General features: G+C 45.4%; 1 protein-coding gene across 1 annotated transcript; it reads right to left on the bottom strand.

The window, feature by feature from the left end:
- Positions 1 to 8,035: 8,035 nt before the first annotated feature.
- Positions 8,036 to 10,296, bottom strand: LOC123157693 (uncharacterized). The gene is made up of 2 exons (XM_044575932.1): positions 10,161 to 10,296; positions 8,036 to 8,884 (listed from the first exon to the last, which is right to left on the bottom strand). The coding sequence occupies exons 1-2, from the start codon at positions 10,294 to 10,296 to the stop codon at positions 8,184 to 8,186; spliced, it is 837 nt and encodes a 278-aa protein (XP_044431867.1). The 3' UTR covers positions 8,036 to 8,183.
- Between the last annotated feature and the right edge of the window lie 5,744 nt (positions 10,297 to 16,040).

The following is a 16,040-nucleotide window of genomic DNA, read 5'->3' as shown; positions in this document are numbered from 1 at the left end:
TGATAGACGTCAAAGACAATTCACTTTCGAGTGAGTAAGGAAAAATCATAGCATTTCTAAGACTACGGCCGAATGCAAACATTCGACCATAGTCTCGGGGACTACACCCAGTGGGTGCACTCAACGTGCCCCCACTAGTTTCATCAGTTAGAGTCGACCAGTCGACCAACAACGCAAAAAAAAGAGAAGGGAGATGTTCTTCAGACTGTAGTCGACTGCCAGCAGTCGACCACAGTCTCGGGGACTACACCCAGTGGGTGCACTTAGCGTGCCCCCACCGATTTCTCAATCCATTCGACCTGATCGAATAAAGGAACAACTTAAGATATAAAGACTATGGTCGACTGCCAGCAGTCGACCATAGCCTTGGGGACTACACCCAGTGGGTGCACTCAGCGTGCCCCCACTAACCTGGAATTTCAATCGACACACCCAGTGGGTGTAGGACAAACTCTAAAAATTGCAGAAAGAAGAGCTTATAGATATCATATCCTAACAGAACAGGCAGTGACCGACTGACCTGAACATTACTCTGAAGAGCCGAACTGGCGTCATAGGCTGCCTGGCTAGCTTCTCGTATTGCCTTCACTTGCTCCATCATGAGCCCCGCTTGGCGTATTGCTTCTCTAGCAGCACTAGCTTGGTCTTCTGGAATGGGGTAGGTGGAGAAAAGCGAGGGTTGAGCAGCACTCGACGATGAAGGGCGGTCACTCGTCAACGGCACCGCGAAAGTTACGGTGGGTCGAGCGACATTGTCTCCCTCCGCGACCAACGTCTCAGGTGTCGGCACATCCCGAGTCGCCTTGCCAGCAGACGTTTTCTTGCTTCTCCTCGGCCGTGGTGGTTCTTCGTCGTTGTCGTCGTCAGGAAGGTCAATAACAATGTTAGATGAAACTTCAGAAAGAATCAAAATTAGAGACAACGAGTCAGTCGACTGAAAACGGCATCACAAGAGTCATACCAGGTTTCGAGGTTGCAGCATCCTCCATCTCGTGGTCTTCGGCCCTCGCCGAAGTGTCGGAAGTAGCAGTGCTGCAGTTCCAAAAGTCAGTCGATTGGCCCATGAGTCGACCAAGAACAAGTTCATGAAACGGGGAAAACTCAACACTACCATTACCCTGAGATTGTGGGGATCACCATCTTCATCTTCGGCAAGACCTTCGCAGGTTTCGACGGTGCCACTCGAGATTGCTTCGGAGCCTTCTCAGTCGGCGCCGGAGAAGCCGTCCGAGGGCGCTTGGTCGACTGGGTAGCGGTCGCCACCCCCTTACCGCACTCAGTCGTGGGATCATGGGCAAGCTTCGAGCGTCTCTCCGAGTGGAGAGGCACAACTTCCTCCTCCTCCTCCTCATCTTCCTCCTCACCAGAGTCGTCGCCCTCGTCGTCGTCGTCAGCATTCGAATCCCACTCCTCCGGGCTTTCGCCCCCGCTTCCTTCCTCCTCCTCAGTCGGTGTCTGCGCTCCATTGGGCATCGAGTATAACTCAATGGTGGCCTGTCAGATAACAAAGCAAAACAAAGATCAATCGACCAATTCACGACAAAGTAGAATGGATAAAGCAAGATCACAATCGGAGATAAGTGGTCATACCATGTTCGGTGTATAAGTACAATCGAGTGGCGGGATCCTCCTAGCCCCTCGAGGGTTGTCCTTGTTCCCTGTGATGGCGGCCACCCACCTCTCCAGCGTGGCGTCGTCGACTGCTTCTGGATGGACCCGAGTGGTGTCTTCGGTACCGTAGTACAACCACATCGGGAGGCCTCGGTACTGAAGCGGTTGGATGCGCCGCCTAAGGAAGACTTCCAGAAGATCCATGCCCGTCACTCCGTCCCGAACGAGTTGGACCACGCGCTCCATCAACATTTTTACCTCGGCTTTCTCCTCAGGAAGCACCTTCAGAGAAGACGGTTTGTCGACTCGGTCCATGGAGAACGGAGGGAGACCGGTCGACTGCCCTGGCGTCGACTCGTCTTGGCAGTAGAACCAAGTCGACTGCCACCCTCTGACCGACTCAGGAAGGGTCATGGCCGGGAAAGTGCTCTTGTTCCTCAACTGAATCCCAAGACCCCCACACATCTGAATGACCTTGGTCCTCTCATCGTCCGGACTCGCCTTTTTCAATGTCTGCGAGTGACAGGTGAATATGTGCTTGAAGAGACCCCAGTGCGGTCGACAACCCAGGAAGTTCTCACACATGGACACAAAGGCAGCAAGATAGGCGATGGAATTGGGATTGAAATGATGGAGTTGCGCCCCAAAGAAATTCAGAAACCCTCGGAAGAAAACACTCGGCGGCAGAGAAAAACCACGATCTACGTGAGTGGCTAAGAGAACGCACTCACCCTCCTACGGCTGCGGTTGACACTCGGACCCCGGGAGCCTCGCCGACCCGTGGGGGATCAGTCCCTCATTGGCCAGGTCGTTGAGGTCTTTCTCAGTGATGGTCGAGCGGATCCAATCCCCTTGGACCCAACCCTTCAGCAGGCGGGACCTCGACGAAGATCCGCCCCGACTGGACGGTCTCCCCTTCGCTTGCCCCGTCGTCGTCGCCTTCTTCGCGCGCTCTAGGGCCGCCGTCTTCTCCTTCACCATTATCGTCGGCGAAGCGCTCGAGGGGTGGATAGGCGGAGGCGGGAGCAGGCGCAGTGGGCGGAGGCAGAGAGGGAAGAGAGGAGAATGGGGAGGCACTGTTCAAAGAACCCTCCTCCGGCGCTTTAAATAAGGGCACTTCCGAGTGGCTGACGAGTGGGTCCGAGCGGTCCTGTCACATCCCGAAACAGTCGCGCATGCACGATATGTGGCGAAAAAGGCGGCGCGGAAATCGAGGCGCCCACACCTTATCCCGTCCGATTGCCGCGGACCGCCCCGCTTCGCGCGCTTCCCAAATTTCAGATCCCGCAAAATCCGCTAGCAGCAGATCAATCTGTCAGACGATATCTTTCCCGTGATCCGTTGCTCGGAAGTTCACCAAAGTTCAAAAGTTCACTCGACAGAAGATAAGAATGGATCAAGGCGACTGAAGTAAAAGTTGACGCCAACATCGAAAGAAAGATCGCCGATCCAAGATATGACACAATCAAAGCGCAGGAAATGAGTCAGAGAAAATCATCAACTCCTTCCTCACTCGAACCTCGATCCATTCGGGGGCTAATGATGATGTTATGTACCTAGGGTAGGGTCATGGACCTATCCAGGATACCATGCCCAAGGACATCCTTAGACGAAGCTACCTTCCAGTCGACCAAGAGAGGCTCCACTCGACCGGCTAGAAGACACTCGACCATGAAGACTCACTCGACCATCAGAAGTTCAGGATCTACTCTGCATCCAAACGGTCTGTAATTAAGTAGTCTTAATGGTCATGATGGCACTTTATGTAGGGCGTTACCAGTAGCGCCAGACCTTAATGTACTTTAACCCTCTGCTAACGTGGGCTGGCTGGGGTCTTGGTGTCCTTTATATAAGCCACCCCCTCCACTGGTAGAAGGGTTCGCACCCCCTGTAATATCACACACTGAAACCAGTTGACCGCCTCCGGGCTCCGAGACGTAGGGCTGTTACTACCTCCGAGAAGGGCCTGAACTCGCTAAACACTCGTGTGTACAACTACTCCATAGCTAGGATCTTGCCTCTCCATACCTACCCCCATTATACTGTCAGACTTAGAACCACGACATCTATTTTCCATCATATAAGTTTTCAATCTACTTTATTTTGCAATCTTTACTTTCCAATCTATATCATAAAAATACCAAAAATATTTATCTTATCTTATTATCTCTATCAGATCTCACTTTCGCAAGTGGCCGTGAAGGGATTGACAACCCCTTTATCGTGTTGGTTGCGAGGTTATTGTTTGTTTGTGTAGGTACGAGGGACTTGGAGTGTAGTCTCCTACTGGATTCATACCTTGGTTCTCAAAACTGAGGGAAATACTTACGCTACTTTGCTGCATCACCCTTTCCTCTTCAAGGGAAAAACCAATGCATGCTCAAGTGGTAGCATGAGTAAATCCAAAAGCAGTCGCGTGAAGGCTCAACTGTCATCTGGAAGGTTCTCGCCGCCTCGCTGATTGCTCGATCTCCTTTCTGCCACCGTCACCGCCATCAGGCCGCCATGGCTGCCTCCTCCGACCCCACAGCCGTCGTAGATGCTACCACACACGTCGCCATGGCCCTCCACTGCCGCCACCCGCAACACACCAAGCAGCGGCCACGACTCACCACCACCGCCACCTGCAGCAGACCAAGCAACGCCCATGGCAGCCCAGTGGCCAAGCAGCGACCAAGCACACAGAATCACCATTTTTTCGGTGTGCAGGTCGCTATGGTCCTGCCCTAATGCTCTTCATGCCGAGTTGGGTGGATGCATGGAAGGGCTCTTGCTCATCAGTGGGCCACCTTGCCGATTATTGTTGAATGTGATAGCCTACAAGCGGCACAACTGATAAACTCCAACGCACTTGACATATCGATGTACCCCATATCGTGACGGAGGTGAAGTGCCTCATGGGTGAAAGAGAGTGTGTGTTTACTCATATTTCTAGGGAGCAAAATAAAACTAGCCATGTTCTTGCTAACTTCGGTCGGACGGAGGAGCACGCTGTTGTTTTGATCCAATCCGGCTTGGACAATATCCCTAGTTTGTGTAGGTATAAAGTTCTTTGCTCTTGAGTAATACACCATTTGTACCCCCGCAAAAAAAATCTCAACATCCGGAACCTCCTCAACCCTACACCAATCCCCTTTCCTATGCTCTAAATTCCCACTCGTGCCCTCCTTTTGAAGTTCACATGCATCCGATTCCTTGAAGTCCCTTGTCCTTTTTTTTACTAATGCACTAGAATATTTTTAAAATCACCATTGTGCTTTTACCAACCTCTGTATTGCTGTATACCATTGCTCACTAGGAGTATCATTATTCCCCCTTTATGTCGATAGTCATCCATCTTAATAGGTTATATAATTATACATTATACATTCTTCGAGATGGAAATTTTGATGTAGATGGTTCTATCTGTGCTTGTTCTTCTCTTGGCTCTGTGAGCATGTTGAGGCAAAGCGTTACTTAGAATGTGGACTTCCGTTTAATTTTGTCTCCTGAATGGGCATGGTATATAAGAATTTATATGTCAACCTGAAACATCAGTCCACTTTGAATCTTATTATTAAGTCCCATTGTGTATTTAGTTAATTTCACTCCATTCACAATCTTATTATTGAGTACACTATATAATTTTTAATTGGTTGGTTACGAACTAAATTTTGAATTTGAAGGCAAAAAAAAGCATTATCCGACGTGAATTGTCAAATGTTTGGTGAGTCATTTGGCAACAAACCAAATGGTAGCCTACCACTTTTCCGACTTTTAGGTAGACTCTATGGCTACAAACCAAACAATGTATAGTAACCAATGTTTTTCTCATGCCTTTGCGTGCTCATGCCAAAATTTTGGTAGGGTGGAGTGGGCCTCAATCCAAACAAACCCTAGAATGCAAGCCAAGATGAGCTAATGTTGCTTCCATTGCTTTGTCCATTGTGTGATTCATCTATTTAGTTGTGTGGCACATTTTGTTCTGGAAATTGTGTTGGGTGAGTTGATCGTATAACATGAAGTAGAGCTAGCTTGTTATTTAGGGTGTATACTATTTTTAATCTCATGTAATGATAGAACTACAGTATGGTCTATACAACTTCATCAATTTTGTAGCATGATGTGAGAATCTGGTAAATTTTTTTATTTCCATTTCAGTAATAGAATGAGTTGAAGGTTGGTGATAAACCTTTAACTTAGTCACTATTATTTGAGAAATAGGGTATGTTGCCGGCATATATGTATGTATGTTGTCAGTGTTGTGAGCATCAATCACCTGATTGCCTTGCTATGACAAGTCAATCCACCACTTCATATTCACAATTTAGTGCATATGTCAAGATATATTGCAATACATGAATCTAGAAATGCTATGTTTCACATTAATTTTTCAAATTACGAGACACGACGAGGGTTATCACCTATGTGCAATATATGCAATCAAAAAACCGCGGCCATTGATTTAACACCATCTTCTTAAATCTAACATTAGTAAACTTCAACTTAATGTATGCTTTTATCTGATGATTCTGATCTGACACTGCCCATTTGGTTGTTTCCACCCTTTGTCAATTTTTTGGTTGTTCCCAGTTGAATGATTTATCCTTAATTTCAATGCGTCAATGAGCTCGTATGATGTATCAGTAAACGATATACACCTTGCGGTAGAAATTATAAGAACAATTACATAGTTCGTACTTGGTAGCATGTTAAAAGGCTTCTATGGTGTTTGTTTTATTTCCATTCTACCTTGTCATTAGACTTGAATGTAACTACACAATGATTGTATATCTTTGCTTGACCCTATATGGGCTACCGAACTTACTATTGATCCCTCCGCTATTATTGGCCCTCTTCTTTTTTTCTATGTTTTCTATGTTTTGGATGTTGTTGTTTATTGATGACAATGAGATGCAAGATGGGACAAATTCTAAGCCATTGTTGCAGTTATAAATAAAGGTCTTCTTTACCCTTCAATTTGGTTTCAATTACTGATGGTTCACACATTCTGATGTCATGTGGTCGGCAACGGATCCTTGCTGACCTGGTGGGTATGAGTGGTTTGGATCCCCCCTAAATAAGATGATTCCTCCATGTTATGTATCATGCAATGTTCAGTACTTGCGTTAATGATCATTACGGTCGAACTGGAGATGCAAACAAGCAACAATGGCCTAATTTTGGTTAAAAGGTGCTTCAAAGATGTCCTAGATTTTTTGTTGCAAAAAGGATCAGCTTTATTATAAAAGTTCACCGGAAGTACAAAACATCTCAAAGATAATAAAAATACATCAAGATTCTGAGACCACCAAACGACCACTATTGCCACAAGAATGAGCCGCCGACGCGCAGTTGTTGCCACTCCCCTACTGAGGTCGACTTGACCATGTAAAAAGTTATCATATATTAGAATAGATGTGGAGACACTAGGATTTCTGTGGCCAGTGTCTTGAACAATGGGCGGGGGATATATTGTTTTAGAAAGACAGTGGAAGGACTGCATGTCCTACATAACAAAAATGTTTCACGGATAGATCTTTTTACAAGAACGGAAATGGTTGTTGTCAATTTTCCATAAAAGTATTTGTAGAAAATGAAGGTGTCTCTGAAGATCAGGTCTCTTTTGTGGTTACGTTTTGTTTCTAACCCTGATAAGGATTGACCAAGAGAGGATGGCAACTAAACAAACGATGTCAATTAATTAAATACTTTTATGTGTCAATCAGTTATAGTTCCACTGTTCAATAGCAAAATATACTTAGAGAATATGTGCATATGATTTACAATCTGAAGTTACTAATCTGAAGTTACTAACTTGGTGGATGCTCTTAGAGCACTAGATCTCGAGCTCTGGGTGAAAGCCCTAGATCCAACCTTTGATGGTTGCACTTGCGAATGCTCGTATTTATGCATCATGTTTTTGTTGAAGACATTGCTTTGGAGTTGCGTAGGCATGCTCTCTCGGTTTGAAAACCCCAATACCTCACCCTTAGTGGTTGGATCGGGCAGCTGCAAGTGTGTTGGCCGCCTCGGTTTTCTTCGTTCATTCACTTCTTCTTCTTTTCAATTTTTTGTTGTTGTCTGCACCCTTAGTGTCTCGACTTTGTCTTGATCTTGTGTTGTTGCATAGACCGGGTATAGCTGGTATGATCTTGATATTAATATATTATTATCGGTTATCGAGAGATGTTTGTAAAAACGAACCCTGTGACGAGGATGTTGTTTCTGTCGAGATAGGGGGGGGGGTGCGATTATTTAAGAAGGACCAATTTACCCATTATATTAGAGTGATAGTTCTAATCTAAACCATTGATTCACATCGATATTTGCGAAAAAAGTTTAAGAGATACTGAAGCATACTTAATTTAATTTACTTTATTACTTCTACATAACCTTTGACACTAACTGATTCTTAACACCCACGTACATAGGCAGTGAAGTACCAAACTTTATTCCATTAGGTCAGGCAAATACATAATACGTACCGCGGCAGACAATACCACAGTCCCGCAATAAGCCCAACTGCTTATATACGTACAACGTGATTCAGGTCACAACGACGTAATTATTTTTACCCCAAAAAAACATAACTAAACCCCAGGATATTTGGCCTTGTAATCGCTCCACAGCTGGTCCACGCTCTTCCCCAGGATCTGCACGAAGTAGTCGTCGCTGTAGCCGTCCTTGAGCTTGCCGTTCATCTCCGCCACGAAGCCGGGTTTGAGCGAGTCGCAGTAGTCCAGGAACCTGGCCGTCACGTCGTACCCCTGATCCCACCGGTCGCCGCCGCCCTCCTTCACCCAGTGCCCCGGCACGTACCCGGCCTTGAGCCGCACGTAGTCCGCAATGCCCTCGAAGACCCCCGAGTGCGCGCCGTAGTCCTGCAGCCCCCACTGCCACACGTGCGCCACCTCGTGGTACAGCACCCCGGTGACCTGGTCCTTGAGGTCGTCGCCGGTGATGCCGCCGACGTAGCGGACGCTGAGCTCGACCGTGCTGCCGCTGGTGGCGGCGATGCCGTCCGTGTCGCGGACGGCGAGGGTGACGGTGTCGCTGTCCGCGGGCCTGCGGTCGGAGGGGTCCGGCTGGTTGAAGATGCCCCAGGTGAAGGAGGACGCGTCCGACAGCACCTGCTTGGCGTAGGCGGCGCCGTACTCCTGGTCGAATCGCTGGCCGCCGGCCGTGCTCGACGCCTCGTTCGTCACGTCGAACGTGACGGCGCCCGCCGTGGCTGCCACTGCCAGGGCCAGGAGCGAAAATATATAAGAGAACGCCTGCACCCAGGCCCTCCCTATCTAGCCATTCATTCTGCGCATCACGATTCATGCAAACACATTTCTCTTTTTTTTCTCTCACATAAAACATGTTTTGAAGTTCAAACCTTTACAGCATGACAAAGTTTTCTATCTAGAATCTAGGATAAATCACTGATTAGAAAATCATAATTTGTATATTTATGTTTGACAAAAAAATCTGAGCGATTTATCCTAGATTCTAGATAGAAGGCTTTGCCACGCTGCAAAGGCTTAAAGTTCAAGACATGTTCTATGCGAGAGAAACAAAAAAGATAAAATTTCATATAGAAAGTTAGTTGTGTTGCACAGATTTTAAAGCAATATTGAACACCCAGGATAGCAGGGCCCGGGTGCAGATGTTCTAAAAATCCACGTCCGGGCCAGGAGAAGGGGGATGGAAATCCTCATCTCGTGTGGGTGCTTTGGTGAGTGGTACTGTGGTACGTGGTGTGGTGCGCGGCTCAATTTATAGGCAGTAAGGCAGATGATTCAAGTCGTTTGGAATTGACAGCACCGGTGCGTGCGTGGTACGTACTAGTGAAGCATCCAGTTCGATCGTGTTGTTTCCAACATGGCCAAACTTGCTTTGACTTATCTTTGGACGACTGTGCCAAATGCGCGGTGCCAATGAATTCGCGAAACTGCGAGGAAGCTCGATCCTGGAATGATGATTGTGTCTCCCGAGTCTTAATCGTGTTAAATTTTGGCGTGAGGCGGGAAACTGGCTTCCTTGAACAATGTTTTTCCAATCCCAGGAAGTCCTTGTGCCGTGCTTGACGGTTCGAGTTTCAGTCGGTACGTACGTGTCAGGTCTTCGTTGAATAGGGTTTATATGGTCTTTAGATTTTTTTCACATGATAAGTGTCACACGTGTGACACAAAGCAACATGGCTCAAACACCTTCATAATCATTCATTTTACCACATTAAAACAAATGACATCAGTGGTTTTTTTTTTTGGTTTTCAGACTTAAAAATGTTTTATCTCCTAAATAAAAATTCTGATTAATATCCGTTTTTATCATTAAATTCGTCTCGACGAGATCTTTAAAATTAGATCCCATGTTAATACGGAAATGATTAGGATCACCCGACGGATAACAACGTGTGCGTTCGCTGCCCCTGAGACCATTGAATCTGATTTTAATCAGATGGCTATGAGCAACGTATTACTAGATAAGTTTTGCAACTGAGTTGTTGTTGCAATCTCCCCGCCGAGACAATTGATATGTTGTGGGATCTTGATTTGGATCCCTTTGAGTGTAGTCGTCACCTGTGCTCCTCCTAAGCTCTTTGTCAAGTTGACGCCTCCTCGCGCTGCTTCGACCGTCACCACCGGCGCTCGCCGCCGGCAACATGCCGTCGAGGTCGCCGGCATGGGCGTCGCGGCTGCGGCCTACCTCCACCATGAGCGTCGGCCGTTGTGGTGCGCCCGAACTCAAGCTGCATCTCCGCCATCCCGTGGGAGCACCACGTCCACGTCCACCGTGTGGAGTTGCGTCCGTCAATGACCCACAGTCCCAAGGGAGCACCGACCTTTCTTTCGGGCGATGTGGTCACTGCTGGTTGCTCGCTGTCCGCTACAACGAGTTTTTGCAACAAGGTCTTTGTTGCAAAAAACTGTAACAAAATCTCTGTTGCCAAAACAATTAAATTACAACGAGCCCTCTGTTGCAAAAGAAATTAAATTGCAACAAAATCTCTATTGCGAAAAAACTATAACAAGACATCTGTTGCAAAAATAATCTGCAATTTGACCTAGGTTGCAAAAATTTCTGTAACATAACTTGTGTTGCAGAATATTTTTGCAACCCGACTTGTGTTGCAATGGTAAAAATATAATCCTCGACCGTATAATCCATCAGACTGGACAGCTCGCGAGGCGGTAGATCTTTGAAAATGACCCGCCGACCGACGTGTAGAAACGTCCATGTTAATATGTTTTGACGACTTTTTTGGGGTCAAAGTTGCCATCATGTTTACACTAAAGTTGCCATAGTGTTTACACTAAAGTTGGCATGATATGTTTCATCTATTTTTTTCTTCCAGATTTTAAAGCTGTCATGTATTTCAACTACTTTAATGGTAAATTTTATCAATTGAGCATGGCAACTTATAGTAATTAACCACGGCAAATTTACTTCATGGATCATGGTAATTTTTATAACTCATCATGACAAATTTAGTTTATAGATTATGGCAATTTTAGTTTACAGATCATGGAAATTTTAGTATTTTGACCATGACAATTCTAGTTTTTGACCATGAGAATTATTTTTTGTATGGACCATGTCAAATTTAAGTAATACATCATGGCAATTTTATTTTATGATTCATGGCAAACTTAAGTCATTGACCATGCATTTTTAAAATAACCGACGACGAATTTCTTTTTAGTTATGAAACATGTCAAAATTATTTCATGGATCATGGCAAATTTAAGTAATTCACCATGACAAGCTTAGTTTCTTAATTTCCTTTTTTATAATAATATTTCCTTATTCATGCTAAAGGTTGATCGGAAACCTTAGTACATGTGTGAATATATAAACAAACACTGTGTCCCTAGTGAGCCTCTACTAGACTAGCTCGTTGATCAAAGATGGTTAAGGTTTCCTAACCATTGACATGAGTTGTCATTTAACGGGATCACATCATTAGGAGAATGATGTGATGGAAAAGGGCCATCCGTTAGCTTAGCATAATGATCGTTCAGTTTTGTTGTTATTGCTTTCTTCATGTCAAATACATATTCCTTCAACTATGAGATTATGCAACTCCCGAATATCGGAGAAATGCCTTATGTGCTATCAAATGTCACAACGTAGCTGAGTGATTATAAAGTTGCTCTATAGGTATCTCCGAAGGTGTTTGTTGAATTGGCATAGATCAAGATTAGGACTTGTCGCTCCGAGTATCGGAGAGGTATCTCTGGGCCTCTCGGTAATACACATCATAAGCTTGCAAGCAAATGACTAAGGAGTTGGTCACGAGGTGATGTATTATGGAACAAGTAAAGAGACTTGCCGGTAACGAGATTGAACTAGGTATGAAGATACCGATGATTGAATCTCGGGCAAGTAACATAACGTTAGACAAAGGGAATTACGTATGTTGTCATAATGGTTCGATTGATAAAGATCTTCGTAGAATATGTAGGAGCCAATATGAGCATACAGGTTTCACTATTGGTTATTGACCGGAGAGGTGTCTCGGTCATGTCTACATAGTTCTCGAACCCGTTGGGTCCGCACGCTTAACGTTCGTTGACGATATTATATTATATGAGTTATGTGATTTGGTGACCGAATGTTGTTCGGAGTCCCGGATGAGATCACAGACATGACGAGGAGTCTCGAAATGGTCGAGAGGTAAATATTGATATATACGACGACGGTATTCGGACATCAAAAGTGTTTCGGATGGTACCGGGTACTTAATTATCGGGTCACCGGAAAGGAGTTTCGGACACCCCCGACAAAGATATGGGCCTTATGGGCCAAGAGAGGGAACACACCAGCCCACAAGGGGCCGGTGTGCCCCTATACAAGCCGACCCTATGAGGAGGAGAAGGAAAGAGGGTAGGGAAAGGAAAGTGTGGAGTAGGACTCCCCCTCCTTTCTCTCTCCCGCCCTCTTTCCTCCCCCTTCTTCTTACAAGGAAAGGGGGGCGCAGGGCAAGTCAACAACCCTAGGGCTGCCGCCAGGTCTCTTGGGGCACCCTAGGGGCTGCCTCCTCCCCTCCCACCTATATATACATGTGTAGGGGGCGCCACACAAGGACACACAACATTGTCTTAGCCGTGTGCAGTGCCCTCGTCCACCGTTTGCTTCCGCGGACATATTTTCGTAGTGCTTAGGAGAAGTCCTGCGAGGATCACTTCACCATCACCGTCACCACATCATCGTGCTGAGGGAACTCATCTACTACATCGATGTCTTGCTGGATCAAGAAGGCGAGGGACGTCACCGAGCTGAACGTGTGCAGAACGCAGAGGTGACGTGCGTTTGGTACTTGATCGGTTGAAGCGCGAAGAAGTTCGACTACATCAACCACGCGTTGAGAAACGCTTCCGCTTACGGTCTACGAGGGTACGTAGACACACTCTACCCCTCGTTGTTGTGCATCTCCATTGATAGATAATTGTGTGTGCGTAGAATTTTTTGTAATCCATGCAACGATTCCCAACAGTGGCATCATGAGCCAGGTCTATGCATAGATGATATGCACGAGTAGAACACAACGAGTTGTGGGCAGTGTTAGTCATACTGCTTACCACCAACATCTTATTCTGATTCGGCGGTATTGTGGGATGAAGCGACCCAGACCAACCTTACATGTCCATGCACATGAGACTGGTTCCACCGACTAACATGCAACTATTTTTGCATAAAGGTGGCTGGCGGGTGCCTGTTTCTCCTACTTTAGTTAAATCGAATTTGACTATGTCCGATCCTTGAAGAAAGTTAAAACAACAAACTTGACGAATCACCGTTGTGGTTTTTGCCGTAGGTAAGAATGGTTCTTGCTAAGAAACCCGTAGCAGCCACGTAAAACTTGCAACAATAAAGTAGAGGACATCTAACTTGTTTTTGTAGGGTATGTTGTGATGGGATATGATCAAGACACAGTAAAAGAAATATGTCAACTTGTGACCACCACTATTGGTCACTGAAAGGTCATTGTTTTTCATTTGCGACCTTTTGTGACAAAAAACATATGGTCAAAAGCTGGCGGTCGTAAACTGAAATTAACGACCTTCTTTGGGATAAGGTCATAGATGTTTACGACCAAAACAAAAGGTCATGGAACCCATGACCTTTGGTTTGGTCACTGGTTGTCTGCCCAGGTGATGTCTACTACACAACCTTCTTCTTGTAGACGTTGTTCGGCCTCCAAGTGCAGAGGTGGACAGTAGCAAATTTCCCTCAAGTGGATGACCTAAGGATTATCAATCCGTAGGAGGCGTAGGATGAAGATGGTCTCTCTCAAACAACCCTACAACCAAATAACAAAGAGTCTCTTGTGTCCCCAACACACCCAATACAATGGTAAATTGTATAGGTGCACTAGTTCGACGAAGAGATGGTGATACAAGTGCAATTTGGATGGTAGATAAAGGTTTTTGTAATATGAAATTATAAAAACAGCAAGGTAACTAATGATAAAAGTAAGCACAAACGGTATTGCAATGCTAGGAAACAAGGCCTAAGATTCATACTTTCACGAGTGCAAGTTCTCTCAACAATAATAACATAACTGGATCATATAACTATCCCTCAACATGCAACAAAGAGTCACTCCAAAGTCACTAATAGCGGAGAAAAAACGAAGAGATTATGGTAGGGTACGAAACCACCTCAAAGTTATCCTTTCTGATCTATCTATTCAAGAGTCCGTAGTAAAATAACATGAAGCTATTCTTCCCGTTTGATCTATCATAGAGTTCATACTAGAATAACACCTTAAGACACAAATCAACCAAAACCCTAATGTCACCTAGATACTCCATTGTCACCTCAAGTATCCGTGGGCATGATTACACGATGTGCATCACACAATCTCAGATTCATCTATTCAACCAACACAAAGTACTTCAAAGAGTGCTCCAAATTTTCTAACGGAGAGTCAAGACGAAAACGTGTGCCAACCCCTATGCAGAAGTTCACAAGGTCACTGAACCGGCAAGTTGATCACCAAAACATACATCAAGTAGATCACGTGAATATCCCATTGTCACCATAGATAAGCACGGCAAGACATACATAAAGTGTTCTCAAATCCTTAAACACTCAATCCGATAAGATAACTTCAAAGGGAAAACTCAATCCATTACAAAAGAGTAGAGGGGGAGAAACATCGTAAGATCCAACTATAATAGCAAAGCTCGCGATACATCAAGATCATGCCAAATCAAGAACACGAGAGAGAGAGATGAAACCACTACTAGAAATACCACTACTAATGGCGCACCTAATATGGCCATTAATGGCGCATCACTGGTGCGCCACTGACAGCACGCCATTAGTAATTTTTACTAATGGCGCACCAGCTGGTGCGCCATTAGTATCTGGTATACTAATGGCGCACCACCTGGTGCGCCATTAGTATATGCGAGGGTGCGCCATTAGTATGCCTCCCAGTTGGCATGTACACCCAGGTGCTTTGGCATACTAATGGCGCACCACCTCTGGATGCGCCATTAGTAACCGCAGCATACTAATGGCGCACTAGCCGGTGATGCGCCATTAGTATGCACTGTCATACTAATGGCGCACTGTCGTGTGATGCGCCATTAGTAGGAATATTAGGTTTTTTTTATTTTTTTATTTTCTGTTTTTTGCACAGGTTACAAAATGTATAATTTGACAAAATATAGACAGCACACATCAACAATAGATTCATCAAATACAATAGAAGATTATCTTTGAATACAATTCATCATATTAGTCTCCGAATACAATTCATCATATTAGTCTCCAAATTAAAAAGACCGAACAAAGATAGAACATTATATTACAAGTCTCGAGACCGCGAGTAGCGAGTTTGTCTTCGCATTACAAGTCGATATCGATCATCTAAACTACCATCACATAGAAGAGAGCTGCGGTCATCACGATGAGCATCATCACGATGAAACTCGTCTTCATCCGGTTCCTCCAACGCTCCCTCCCCTCTCCCGCTAGATAGCGGGCGTATCTAGATTCGGCCTCGGCCCTAGTGGTGTACCCTTTGTAACTGTTACCGCTGAATCGGTGAACCTGTCTCCGACACTCCTCCCAGTCATCGTAGACTCCGGGAACCTTACCCTTGTACACGACATACGTCGGCATCACTATGCACTAGCCAAACGAAACGTTAGTACCAATTCACAGACAATACATAAGCAATATATAATTATGCAACAGAATGATCGGAAGAGAAAAGCAAGACATTAATAGCATCGATTACATCTAAGTTGAACGACTCTCAAAACCAAAGAGACATACTACAAGTTCATTAAAGTTTAATTACAACATGAGCCAATCGATGTTTCAGAACTAGACAACTCGACTCAAGGGACCGGAGCGTGGATGAAGCCGCCGTCTATCGTGGGAGTCATGAAAGAACGGGCGTTGTCATCCTGCATTTGTAGCATTGTGTCGATGTCACT

Source organism: Triticum aestivum, chromosome 7B (genome assembly GCF_018294505.1).
Source record: "Triticum aestivum cultivar Chinese Spring chromosome 7B, IWGSC CS RefSeq v2.1, whole genome shotgun sequence".
Lineage (NCBI taxonomy): Eukaryota > Viridiplantae > Streptophyta > Magnoliopsida > Poales > Poaceae > Triticum > Triticum aestivum.
The sequence above is the reverse complement of the archived record's forward strand: the minus strand, read 5'-3'. Positions and strand labels throughout refer to the sequence as shown.

Coding starts and splice junctions, on each gene's coding strand:
- LOC123157693 (XM_044575932.1), bottom strand. CDS start 10,296: ATGGTGGAGGTAGGCCGCAGCCGCGACGCCCATGCCGGCGACCTCGAC. Junction 8,885..10,160: donor AGAGCTTAGGAGGAGCACAG/GTGACGACTACA, acceptor ATGGCTAGATAG/GGAGGGCCTGGGTGCAGGCG.